Source organism: Zea mays, chromosome 5, assembly GCF_902167145.1.
Source record: "Zea mays cultivar B73 chromosome 5, Zm-B73-REFERENCE-NAM-5.0, whole genome shotgun sequence".
NCBI classification, from domain to species: domain Eukaryota; kingdom Viridiplantae; phylum Streptophyta; class Magnoliopsida; order Poales; family Poaceae; genus Zea; species Zea mays.
The window spans coordinates 148197624-148211675 of NC_050100.1; the positions used below are offsets into that span (position 1 = coordinate 148197624).

The 14052-nt window shown below is 47.5% G+C and overlaps 1 protein-coding gene and 1 pseudogene across 1 annotated transcript; one reads left to right on the top strand and one right to left on the bottom strand.

Annotated features, from left to right (window-relative positions):
- Positions 1–1706: 1706 nt before the first annotated feature.
- LOC103628534 (uncharacterized) lies at positions 1707–5793 on the bottom strand (annotated as a pseudogene).
- Positions 5794–12161: 6368 nt separating this feature from the next.
- Positions 12162–13842, top strand: LOC100192847 (uncharacterized). Its single transcript, NM_001364546.1, has one exon. It carries the CDS (start codon positions 12215–12217, stop codon positions 13760–13762), a length of 1548 nt encoding a protein of 515 aa, NP_001351475.1. The 5' UTR covers positions 12162–12214; the 3' UTR covers positions 13763–13842.
- The last annotated feature ends 210 nt before the right edge of the window (positions 13843–14052 follow it).

The following is a 14052-nucleotide window of genomic DNA, read 5'->3' on the forward strand; positions in this document are numbered from 1 at the left end:
ACTATAGGTGAATAAGTTTGCATAAGAACCTAGGTGAGATTGTGCTCGGTTTTGGAGATCCAATTTCTTGAAGTTCGATGAAAGAAACTTAAAGTGAGTTTCAGAACATTCAGACCAAGGTGTAGGTTTTAGAGTCGCAGTTGATTTTGAAATAGAATTTTGATAGTCTAGACATGATCAAATAGGACTAGGATCCCTTTATTTTCTAAGTTCTCTAAGGGTACAACAACTCTAATTAAGTGTTTGAGAACAGTTTCTACACAAGTTTCCAAATCTTGGTCATCCAAGCAGAGCATCCCTTAAACCACCAATCTGAGACTTGGGTAAAAAATTAAAGGTTTAAATAACACTAGGTTCAAACTCAGGGTTGGTGTTTCACTAGGTTAGAAACTAATTTTCTCTTGACCCAAAACAAAAATTGAATCACTCAATCAGTCATACAACTTTTATTAAAGGCCAAACATCAAGATTTGGTCACAAGCTATAATTCTATGTTAGTTAGAGGAACATGAAAAAAAAGCTAACTAGTGATACTCATAAGCATTTTAGGCTATGCCACCAACATAAATCTCAGTCCATTTTCAATCCTCACTAGTTTTAAGTTAATCAGGTGATCAAACATTACTTGTTTACATTATCGATATCAACACACAAGATAGGATAGTAATCAAATTATCACATGAAATCAAACGAATGAATTTAACACACATTTATGCTCGTGAGATAAATAAATAATGCTTTTGCTTGTGCAATACTTCCTCCATTATTTTTTATTTGTCACGTTTTAGTTCAAAAATAAACTAGCGGGCAACAAATATTCGAGAACGGAGTAGTATAAGTGTAAAGTTCAAGCTTAACGAGTAGAGTGTTACATATAGTACATACTTTATTTGTTGCAAATTAGTTGCAAAATAACTTCTCTACTAGTATGTTTGGTGCCTTAAAAGTCGTAGACAAATTTGGAAATCATTTGCTTGTTTTGGTGTCGATGTCACATTATCATAGCAGTCAGTAATCAGGTGCTTGAAAACTTAGGCCTCGTTTGGAACAAGGGAAAAGTGAAGGAACTTTAAAGGATTAAAACTCTAGAAAGTTTTCCTATTTGGTTCTTTGTAACAAAGGATTGAGTTGCTACAAATTCTATAAAATTCCTATGGAATTGAGCATTCTAGTGATATTTTGGAGGTTTTTTAACTTGAGGTCCAACCTATTGAAAATTTTCCTATGGAATTGAAGGTAACATGCAACTGTATTCCTACATTTTTCTCATCCCTATGTTTTATCCTCTATTAATTACAAAGGAGGCCATAGCGAAGAAATGTTTCTTGCATTTCGTGTGATTGCTCTAACTGATTCATTCATGAGCGCTCTTGGTTGCGTAAATCCAAATTGAAAATAGGTCAAAAAAATTTTTAATAAAGCCCCTCATCTTTGTCAACTATTTGATCCACACCCACATGGAAACCGAAGCCCAAACCCACGCAAAAAAACCGAAGCGAGTGTCCCCTCCCCGAAGAGATTTTTGCCATTATAAAACACGACACATTCGGTTTCGTCGAAATGGAGGCGTTGGGGAGAGATTCGACAATATGGAAATACACAGGATGCGTAGCCGACGAAATAGACTTATAATCTCTTTTATGCGTAGTGACAGGCCATTTAGCACCTGGAGGTCACACCTATGACCTTGCCATTGCCGTGACGTCCTACTCCCGTTCGTCCACTTCCTGGACGTGCCCCTGTAGCCTACAGGTTGTCCGACGTGCCGGTGCCACGGCGGTCGCGCCAGCACTCGAGGCGCGCCTAGGGCTGCCAGGCGCCATCGGCCGCGGGGCGAAGGATGAGCCACGCGCCCGGGTTGGACCGGCTCACGCGGTCCGTGCCCAGTGACGGCACGAACAGCGTGACCATGGACGCCATCGCCACGGGGGAGCCCTTCAGGTCGTGCACCGTCACCGACCACCCCTTGTGCTCCATGGCGTCGCGCTCCGGCCGCATCCCCGGCCTGCGTAGGTCACTATTGCTGCGGCACCCGAACTTGCATGTGAAAATGGGCTGCCTCATGCTACCGCGCACCTGCAGCACCTGCGGGCTACACTCCGGCTCGCCATCGAACTCGAAGACGAACCGCGGGTCAGGCTCCGCGCGCACGGTGAGGCAGAGCTCCGCTGTCGCCGGGCTGCCCTTCCCGGCCCGCTTTCATTGGGATACTGAACTGACTGTTGTTGATAATCTGAACATGACTCCATAGGGGCACTGCGTGCTCATGCTGATCTCACACCTACAGTGCAAGATTGATGAGAAATCGAGGCTGTATGAGGATGAAGCGTTGCAGAACATATTTTTTAAGAACAATCTGTTGTACATTGTGTAGAAGGTGAAGGATTTAGAGCTCAAGACATTGCTTGGTGATAACTGGATTCGCAAACATCATGGTCAATAAGGCAATACTCTACAGGGTATCTCCGGTCATCATGGACTAGGGTGTTAGCTTGCCTGAGAGACGATGGACTTCCACACACAATGGGTTCATCAGGCGCACTCAAGGCTGCACGGAAGGATAGATTCAAAAACTTCAACTTGGCCTTTGAGGAGATGTGCAGCACGGCGGGCTTGGCCTCGGCGCGCTTGAGGTCGAGTGGGACCGTAGCCTTCCCGAGCAGCCGCCCGGAGCTGACGCCACAGGCACTCCCCTTCCGGTCGGTGTAGACCAACACCTTCAGGCAAGCCTCCCCTGCCCCACACCGCGACGAGAAGAGCGAGGGCTTTCCGTCGAACCACTCCAGGTCAGCCTTGGACAGGTGGAACGTAGCGGCGAGGGCCTCGGACGCTAGCATCTTCTCGCCGCTGTCGGAGACCACGAGCGGCGCCGGGACGCTGTCACACCCGGTTTTGGAAGGTAAACCGAATGTGAACCATGTACGTGCCAGGATCAGAAACTCACGTACACAGTGATTACATAATTGGACATCATCACATAATGCTCGAAATAAATAGCGGAAAGGTACTTTATTACATCAAGATGTCCAAGACATCCACATAGTCTATTACATAACCATTGTTCAACATAATTATCAAAGTGTGTGAAGGGGAAATGTGCCCTTGGGCCATTTCTATAATGTTTTGGTGATTAAGTGTCCAATATATATTAAGTAAGTTGCTATGTGCCAAACAAGCAAGAAGTGCAAATCATATAACAAGGTACGTTTCTATACTTAGTACATTGTTTTAAGTACTAACATATTGTGTCTAAGTGCTAGAAACAGGGAAGAAAGAATTGGAAAAAGACTTGGCTCTGTGTAGCCAACTCCAGCTCGGCTTGGCACACTAGACTGTCCGGTGGTGCACCGGACAGTGTCCGGTGCGCCAGGCTGGTCCGCGTGGAAAAGGCCGCTCTCGGGACTCGACGGCGGCGTACGGCTATAATTCACCGGACTGTCCGGTGGTGCACCGGACTGTCCGGTGAGTCATCCGCGGTGAACTCGTCGCCCTCGGGAAAAGCAAAGGGGCGACGTGGCTATAATTCACCGGACTGTCCGGTGGTGCACCAGACTGTCTGGTGAGCCAACGGTCGCCTGCGCCAACGGTCGGCCGCGCAATCTTCGCGCGACACGTGGTCGCGCCAACGGTTGGCAGGGGGCACCGGACTGTCCGGTGTGCACCGGATAGTGTCTGGTGCGCCAACTGCCCCCGAGGACCAACGGTCGGATGCGCCAGAAAAGGAAGGAGATCGCGCATCGGACAGCTACAGTGTGCACCACCCGACAGAAGGCAAGTTTGGCCTTCCAAGTTGGCCTCCAACGGCTCCTAGCTGCCTTGGGGCTATAAAAGGGACCCCTAGGCGCATGGAGGAGTTACCCAAGCATTCACTAAGCATCCTAAGACTCCGAGACTCCAACTTCACGCATTCGATTATTTGAGATAGTGATTTGAGCTCCATTTGAGTTGTGAACTCCTTGCGTTGTGTTTCGAGCTCAAGCCGTGACTTGTGTGCGTGGTTGTGTTGTGGATTTGAGTCTTGTGTGCGTTGCTCTCCCCTCCATTACTTCTGTGCTTCTTTTGTGATCATCATTGTAAGGGCGAGAGGCTCCAAGTTGTGGAGATTCCTCGCAAACGGAGAAAGACTAAGGAAGAAAGTCGTGGTATTCAAGTTGATCATTGGATCGCTTGAAAGGGGTTGAGTGCAACCCTCGTCCATTGAGACACCACAACGTGGAAGTAGGCAAGTGTTACTTGAACGAACCACGGGATAAAAATCACGTGTCTCATGTGTTGCTTATTGTGATTGCTTTGTTCGCACGAGAATGTTTCTTAGCCACTTGACTACACTAACACTCATAACTAAGTTTTGTGGCTATTAGTGTTTGATTTTTATAGGATCACCTATTCACTCCCCCTCTAGGTGCTCTCAATTGGTATCAGAGCCGTACTCTTCATCTAAGGGACTAACCGCCCGAAGAGATGGATCCTAAGGGAAAGGGGATGGTGGTCAACGACAAGGAGGAGTCTCTCTTCAACGAGCCAAGGGACGACAAGCCCATTGACTCAGGATCGAGTCACAAGAAGAAGGACAGGAAGAAAAAGAGGCGCATCAAAAAGATCATTTACTACGACAGCGACGCCTCCTCTTCTTCACCAAGAGACGACGACGACAATGACTCGTCGAAAAAGAGAACGGACAATCAAAACTACTCTTTTGACTATTCTCGCATGCCGTACAATTCAAATGCACATTTACTCTCTATTCCTATAGGAAAACCCCCACACTTTGATGGAGAGGATTACTCATTTTGGAGTCATAAAATGCATAGTCATCTATTTTCTCTCCATCCTAGCATTTGGGAAATTGTGGAAAATGGAATGCATTTCGATAGTACGGATAACCCTGTGATGATAAATGAACAAATTCATAAGAATGCACAAGCTACCACTGTTTTGCTAGCATCTTTGTGCAGGGATGAATACAACAAGGTCAGCAGCTTGGACAACGCCAAGCAAATCTGGGACACCCTCAAGATCTCACATGAGGGAAATGATGCTACAATGATCACCAAAATGGAGTTGGTGGAAGGCGAGCTAGGGAGATTCGCCATGATCAGGGGAGAAGAGCCAACACAAACCTACAACAGGCTCAAGACCCTGGTCAACAAGATTAGAAGCTATGGAAGCACAAGATGGACGGGTCATGACGTCGTCCAACTCATGCTCAGGTCATTTACGGTTATTGACCCCCATCTTGTGAATCTTATTCGTGAAAATCCCAGGTACACCAAGATGACGCCCGAAGAGATTCTTGGAAAATTCGTGAGCGGGCGCATGATGGTGAAAGAAGCACGATATGTAGACGACGCGCTTAATGGTCCACTACCCGTCTACGAGCCACAACTCGTTGCTCTCAAAGCGACGAGCAGTAGGGAGGCGCTACCAAGCAAGGTGGCACAAGTTGAGGCTGCCGGGCTAAACGAAGATGAGATGGCCCTAACCATCAAGCGCTTCAAGACCGCACTGAAAGGACGCAAGGAGTACCCCAACAAGAACAAAGCAAAGGGAAAGCGCTCCTGTTTCAAATGCCGTAAGACTGGTCATTTCATAGCTCAATGCCCCGATAATGATAATGACCAGGAACAAGAAAAGTATGGGAAGAAAGAGAAGAAGAAGAATTACAAGAAGGCGAAGGGCGAGGCGCATCTTGGAAAGGAATGGAATTCTGACTGCTCTTCATCCGACTCTGATGATGAAGGATTGGCTGCCTCGACCTTCGACAAATCTTTGCTCTTCCCAAACGAACGCCATACGTGCCTTATGGCTAAGGAAAAGAAGGTATGTATTCAGAACACTCCCAAGTATACTTCTTCTAGTGATGAAGAGTCATCTGATGATGAAGTAGATTATACTGATTTGTTTAAAGGCTTAGATAGAAACAAAGTAGACAAAATTAATGAATTAATTAATGCCCTTAATGAAAAGGATAGATTGCTAGAGAAGCAAGAAGATATTTTGTATGAAGAGCATGACAAATTTATTAGTGTTCAAAAATCTCTTGCTTTAGAAATTAAGAGAAATGAAGTGCTATCCTCTGAATTGTCTGCTTGCCATGAATCTATCTCTAGTTTAAGGAGTTTAACTGATGAATTAAATGCTAAGCTAGAGGAAGTTAGTAAAATAAATTCATGTGTAGAGCATGTTAGTATTTGTAGTAGATGTAAGGACTTTGATGTTGATGCATGTAATGAACATCTTATTTCTATTACTAAGTTGAATGATGAAGTGGCAAGTTTTAATGCTCAACTTAAGACTTGCAAAAGTGATTTTGATAAATTAAAGTTTGCTAGGGATGCCTACACTGTTGGTAGACACCCCTCAATTAAGGATGGACTTGGTTTTCGAAGGGAAACCAAGAACTTAATAAGCCAAAAGGCTCCCATTCTCACCAAGGAGAAAGGGAAGGCTCCTATGGCTAGTAGTCCTCAAAGAAGCCATGCTTTTATTTACGATAGGAAAATTGCTAGTCATAATAAGAGTCATATTCATGTTGCTCTTAATGATTCACATGCTATGTTTGCCTCTAGCTCTACTTTTGTGCATGGTAGAAGTAGGCCTAGGAGAAGTAATGTTGTACCTCATGTGCCTAGGAGAATGTGCAATGAACCTTCTACCATTTACCATGCTTGCAATACGTCATTTGCGCTTTTATGTAAGAATGAAAAAGTAGTTGCTAGAAAGTTGGGATCCAAATGCAAAGGAGACAAGACTTGTATTTGGGTTCCAAAGGCTATTGTGACTAACCTTGTAGGACCCAACAAGAGTTGGGTACCTAAAACCCAAGCGTAAATTGCCTTGCAGGTTTTTGCATCCGGGAGCTCAAGCTGGATTATTGACAACGGATGCTCAAACCACATGACGGGGGAGAAGAAGATGTTCACCTCCTACGTCAAGAACAAGGACTCCCAGGATACAATCATATTTGGAGATGGGAATCAAGGCAAGGTCAAAGGTTTGGGAAAGATAGCCATCACAAGCGAGCACTCTATTTCAAATGTATTTTTAGTAGAGTCACTAGGATACAACCTCCTGTCTGTAAGTCAATTGTGCCACATGGGCTACAATTGTTTGTTTACAAATGTTTATGTATCTGTCTTTAGAAGGAGTGATGGTTCATTAGAATTTAAGGATGCATTAGACGACAAGCTCTATTTAGTTGATTTTTCAAAAGAGAATGCCGATCTAGATGCATGCTTAATAGCTAAGACTAGTATGGGCTGGTTGTGGCATCGCCGTCTAGCACATGTTGGGATGAAGAACCTTCATAAACTTCTAAAGGGAGAACATGTATTAGGACTAACCAATGTATGTTTCGAGAAAGATAGACCTTGTGCAGCTTGTCAGGCAGGGAAACAGGTGGGAAGCACTCACCACAACAAGAATGTGATGACAACATCAAGACCACTAGAGCTTCTTCACATGGACCTCTTCGGATCCGTTGCCTACCTTAGCATCGGGGGAAGTAAGTATGGTCTTGTAATTGTTGATGATTTTTCCCGCTACACTTGGGTGTTCTTTTTGCAGGATAAATCAGAAACCCAAGGGACCCTAAAGCGCTTTCTAAGGAGGGTTCAAAACGAATTTGAGCTAAAGGTGAAAAGATAAGGAGCGACAACGGGTCCGAGTTCAAGAATTTGCAAGTTGATGAATATCTTGAGGAGGAAGGCGTCAAGCACGAGTTCTCCGCTCCCTACACACCATAGCAAAACGGTGTGGTAGAGAGAAAGAACAGGACGTGATGAGGACATCACTTCTATACATACAATGAATGGACCGATAACACGATCGCGTGCACGACAGCTAATTCTCCAGGTACGTTCTGCCCTAGTCAATTGTGTTTCAGAGCTTACGCTTGGGGCCATGGATGTTTTGATGATTAGGAACCTTGGCGAGGACCAGCAAGGACTTGGTAAATGCCTAGGTGTTGAGGAGGAGCAGCAAGGGCACCCACAATAGGAAGGAGATCAAGTCCGACTCGACTGCGACTCCATCTCGGGTTCCAGGACCAGTCCACACTAAAATGGACGCCCAAGATGCATCCAGACTCCGATTGCGATGGACTTGATATGGTTGGAAAGATAAGAAGATTAGCTAACCAACCCAACTAGCTCCACCCTAAAATTCGTCCGGAGTCAACGGGAATCGTCGAAACAAGTCAGCGTTCAGATTCTGTTTTGGTGCTGCGACACCGTCTGTTGGGCCGTTGGGCCGTGTATCGCGTCGGAGCCCATTAGGGGCGAGTCCAGGGGTCACGCACGCCCTAATACTCTATTTGTTCAGCAGCCGCCACCACATTAGGGTTGGGTTTTGCTTAAGTTTAGATCTGTCGAGAACAGCCGTCGTAAATCGGTTTGTGAGACCCTAACTTGTGAGCTTAATCATTCATCCGCAATATTCTAGATTGTGTTCTTTCTTGTTCTTGCTTGTGTCTTCGATTCTCAGGCAGGAATTAACCCTCGTGGCGAGGTCAATCGCGCAGTGCACGGTTGATAACCAGAGGAGAAGTGGTGCTGCGATTGCGGGGTTCTAGTCATGTTGATTGGAAGCTGGATCGTCTGTGTGACATCTCCACCAAATCGATAGTTATCTTCACCTGACGGAAGATCGTGCGCCCCCGTTCCTATCAAGTGGTATTCAAAGACTCAGGTATTACCGTCAGGCTTACCCTAGTTTAGTTTAGGTTTTTCATCCTATAACTCCAGATAATTGCCATACAAAAAAATATTTTGCTGTCCTAGAACCCTTGTTTAGCCTTGCAATTTCGTTTTAGATTGCTTTGTTGAGTTTGTGTCCGTGTCGAGTCTTGTTGCTGGTTTAGATCGTGTCGTCATCGTAGTTCAACCGCTCCATCGCTGTTATTTGTTTCCGCCGCTATCCCATCCACCTTACCCAGATTACAAGTCGAGACACCACATTACTCGATTTGCCCTCGTTAGCCGCCTTGTGTGAATTCTCGCCACGCTAGCCCTAGATTAGGTTGCAAGCTGCATTGCATTGCAGCCCCTCCTACGGCTTGTTTGGTTCGGTCAAAAAATTCAATAAAAATTGGGAAGATAATTAAAAAAATTGTTTAAGTGTTTTCAGCAATTTTAGAGATCCTTTGTGATTTTCTCTAGGCCACAATACAACTCTGTTTCAAGTGAAATTTTGTGTGCTTCCATCTTTTGTGATTTTGGATCAGTGATAAAAAATTCAGAATATTTCGAGCCCGTTTGCTGGTACTCCTTTGGAAACGCGTCTTTGATTTCTACTAGTGCTGAAAAATCTGCGCTATTTACAGAACTGTTGTTCTGCTAGTTTGTTACTTTTATCTTGTTGTGCTTCGATAGGACACGTCTTAGCCAGCAATTGTGACTTGTGCTTTGGACACTTATTGAACTTCGCTAATCTGCACTCGATTTTGTTCCACATTCACATACATATTGTGCCTGTCCTACAGCTCCACATACTATATCTTCTGATCAATACAGATTTGACCTTGCAATCGCGGTTTCACTACCTCTTGGTAAGTATCACGAACCAGCCTCCGATTGTACCATCCTTTGATTGTACCAGAGATTTGCGCCTACGTCGCCGTCTTCATCAAAACACAGAAGGTATGCCACACCGCCAGCAAGGTAATAACAATCATGCTCCTAACGACCCTTATGCTAAGATTAAATTTTCTATACCATCTTTTTTGGGTCATTATGATGCTGAGGGATATCTTGATTGGGAGATGATGATAGAACAGAAATTTGCTGCCCACCTTGTACCTGAACGACATCAAGTTAGACAAGCAAGTTTAAATTTCTAAGGTTCTCCTTTATTTATTTATTAAGTAAATAAAACATACACCTACAATAGTTCATATTCAATCCTAAAAATTTAGAGTGTGCAGACAGTGAGTGAACCTATTTTATTTATACAGAGAATAATTCTATGAACATTTTGCAATTTGAATCACTAAATTTGGAGCTCATATGCAAAAGTTATGAAATAAACAAGTTTGGGAATTCGAAATATGAAATTAGGGTTAATTCTGTGATTATTTAAAAGTCCTGGGCTAAATCTGAAAGGTTACAGGGGTCTGCGTGCGAAAACCAGGGACGGCGGGTTGATTTCCAGTAAACCGAGGGTCTCTTTAAGAAAACTACCGGGCGAAGGGGTATCGGGTGAATCTAACCGTTAGATCAGAAATCGACGGCCGAGGGCGCCCGCACGCGGGCGAGCCCTGACAGGCGGGACAGGGGGTGTCAGCGACAGAGGGGGAGAGTGCACTGACTGAGCGGGTCCAGAGCCAGAGGGGAAACGGACGGCTACAGGGGTCCGAGGGGGTCTGAGCCGTGCGATCAAGATCGGACGGGGAGGGGTCCGAGGGGGTCCGAAGAGATTCGAGGGGGTCCGAGGAGGTCCGAGCCGTTCGATCAAGATCGGACGGAGGGAATCAGACCGGGAAGGATGAGCGGCTGCGGGTGATGCTGACAGGCGGGACACGGCGTCAGACGCGCGAGCGCGAAGCGGTACCCGCGGTCCGAGCCGTTCGATCTGAATCGGACGGAGCGGATCAAACCGGGGAAACAGACGGCTGCGGGCGGCGCTGCTCCTCTCCGTGGCGGTGAAGTCGCCGCAGTTGAGGCTGGCGCAGGCTAGGGTGGCTCCGGGGTCGCCGGAGTTGGGCAGAGGGGAAGAGGGTGCCACGGCGAACTCGATGGCGGGGACAGGGCCATGAATCCATGGGCAGAGAGGGGAGAACGGCGGTGAGAAGGTCTCGGGCGGGCCAGAGAAACTCTGGTGAGCCATTCCGGCCACGGGGAGGGGACTTAAGGCGCGCTAAGGCCTGGGCTAACTTTAGCAGAGGCAGGGGTGACATAGGGAACTACTCCGGTGAACTAGACCGGGCTAAATCGGCCGGCCACCACGCGAGCACGACGGACCGCCGCGGTCGAGCACTGGCGAAGGCAAAATTGGACGAACACAGGGCACAATAAGGGAAATTGGGCACGGGGACGGATGTCTCACCTCGGGGCGGAGCTTTGGGAGGATTGGCGCGATCTCTGGCGAGCTGGATGGTCGGGAACGAGGGCTCGGGTCTCCAGCGGTGTCTGGCGGTTAGGGCAGAGCGCGAGAGAGGGTGAAGCTGCGCGAAATGAGGTGAGGGGTGTGCGCGGGGCACTGACGGGGATCTAAAAAGAGAGCTGGGCGCGTGGGCGGCCATGTCGTGGCCGAGAAACCCGGCGACGTGCGCGAGTGCGCATGCCGATCCACGGCGACGCGCGGGGAAGGCGGAACTGACAAGGCAGGCCTACGACGCCAAGAGAGAAAAGAGGACGCGCGGGGCAACGGCTCGACGACTAGCGAACCGGGCCCGCGAGACAGAGAGAGAGAGAGAGAGTGGGTGAAGTAAACTGGCGCCGACAGGTTGGTCCCACCAGGCAGAGAGCGAGAGAGGGAGCTCGCGCGGGAGAACTGCCGCTAACGGGCGGGGTCCGCCTGGCTGGGCTTAGTGGGCCGACTGGGCCGCTTTCCTTTTTATTTTTCTCTGGATTTTCTAATTCCTTTTCTATTTCTTTTTCTATAGAGTTTTCAAATCCAAATTCAACTAGGTTTCAAATTCAAATAAATTCAAACTTGTGCCACACTTCAAAGAATATTTTAAGCTCAGCATGATGCAACATGTCATGACTCATAAAGTTTTGACAAACATAAATAATTAAACTCTACTAGTCCAAGCTATTTCTAATCAAAAAGGGAAGAGGGAGAGAGGATCTAGAGAGAGAGAAAGCCTACAGTGAGAAAAGGAAGAGTAACATATGATTTTGGGTGATAATTAGAAAGAAATTTTTATACCCCAAAATCAGGGTGTTACAGACGCTCTGGACCGGCATCTTCCCGAGCCGGATCTTGCGAAGCCGCGACAACAAGCAAGGACGGTGACCGGACAGATGCCGACTGATTCGGATGGAGGAAGGTTAATGATTCTCTTCAGCGGCTAATAAAGATTTTGAGTCTATTTTGTCGGCTACGCGTCCTATGTATTTCCATATCGTCGAATCCCTCCTCAACGCATCGGTTTCGACGAAACCGAATGTGCCGTGTTTTATAATGGAAAAAATCTCCTCCCGGGATTCCCCCAGCCACCAAGCCCGACTCCGCTGATCCCCTCACCACGCAACCCTCGCCGGATCCCGGCATGCCGTCGTGGAAGCCTCTCGCTGGCGGCAAGCTCAAGAAGCCGCTCACTGACAAGCAGCGCGCTGCCGCGGAGCAGCGCCTGTCCCACCTCCGCGCCCACCTCATCCTGCGCTCCCTCGACTCCCCAGCTGGCGGGGCCCGTTCCCTACCGCCGCCGCAGGAGGCGGCGCTCGATGCCCTCGGCCTGCTCATTTTTTTCCGCCTCGACCTGCAGTCCGGCGCCCCGCGCCCCGACCTCATCGCTCCGCTCGTCGCCTACTACGACCGTGTCTGCAAGCGCAGCTTCGTCCGCGGCGTCCGTGTCGGCGTCTCGCGCCACCACATCATCCGCGCGCTCTGCCTACCCTCGAAGCCCGCCTCTGCGGCGCCGGCCCCAGCAGACGTCGATCCCGCAGCGGTGGTCGCTGCCGTTATGCAGCTCCTTCAGGATTATGTCCTGCTCCCGTTCCAGGGGGACGACAGGTGCATACTACCGCAGCAGGTGGCTGCCGCAGAGCAGATGGTCAGGGAGGGGGCGGCGCATAGGGTTGATTGGGGAGAGCTGATCTGGGGCCTCGTCGAGAAGGAGATGCTCGAGCTGCCCAAGAGGGAAGACTGGGTGTGCTACTACGGGCCGCACCTACAGCGGCTCATTTATGCCCAAAAGCCACATCTGTTGGAGCTGGTGGAGGAAGGGCCTGTTCAGGAGCCGTCTGCTAATGTGGATTTGAAAAGGAAGAGCATGGTGGAGCTGGAGCAAGGGGATGGGGATAGAGAAGCGGGTAACAATGTCAAAAGCAAGAGCTTGAATGATTCAGAATCGGGGAAGGCTGGTGCAAGGAATGATGGTTTGGACGAGTTGGAGTTGGCTGATGCTGTTACGAGGAACAAGGTCATGGGGGAGTTCGGTTTAGGGGATGTAGATGCTAGGAAGAACAGCATAGTGAAACTAGAGGTTGTCGACGAAGATGCAAGGTGCAAGTGCTTGAATGAAATTCAGGCTGTGGATGCTATCAACAACAATATAGTTGAATTGGATGCGGCCAATGAAGATGCAAGGTGTAAAAGCTTGAATGATGAATCAGAGCCAGTGGAAGAGGATGTTAAGGGTCCAAGCTTCGATGACATGAACACCGTGGATGAGCACGTCGATGGCACAAACACGGATGGATCATGTTTGGGATTTGTGGCAGTTGAAGCGGTGCCTGCTGTAAATGTAGAGCCTGACGTTGTTCCAGATTATCCAGTCATCCCAACTGCTTCACCAACAAACATAAAGAGGTTGAAGACGTTCCACAAACCTAGTACTAACACGAAATCAAACATTGGTCAAAATTTTTCTAGGTTGCTAGAAGAACACCCGAAAATAGCATATGATATTTGCAATGGTCCAATAAATATGTACAAGTGTACTAAGAAACTTTTGGAGTGTGGTTTCACAGGCAAAGTACTTCACATTGCAATCAAAATACTAAAAGAAGATTGGGAAGCTCGTCAGATATTCATGGCATTAGATAGATCTGAATCTGTAACCTTTATTTCCAATGCCGTTGGCGATTATAGCTAGATGATGTTGTATGGATGTTGAATAATGTGAACAATAATGTAGTGAACATGAACTCTGAGTTATGAACTATTAAGTGATTGTGAGCTCTAGGTTGTGAACTATGATGTGATGAACTATGTGAGAGCACCTAGAGGGGGGTGAATAGGTGATCCTGTAAAATTCAACACTAATAACCACAAAACTTGGTTATGAAAGTTAGAACGGCTAAGTAGCTTGAAGCGAGTTCTTGTGAACACAGATAATCAAAGAAAAAGCACACAAGAGACGCGATTTTTATCCCGTGGTTCGGC

Excerpts from the sequence above, each read along its gene's own strand:
- LOC100192847 (NM_001364546.1), top strand. The coding sequence starts at position 12,215 with ATGCCGTCGTGGAAGCCTCTCGCTGGCGGCAAGCTCAAGAAGCCGCTC.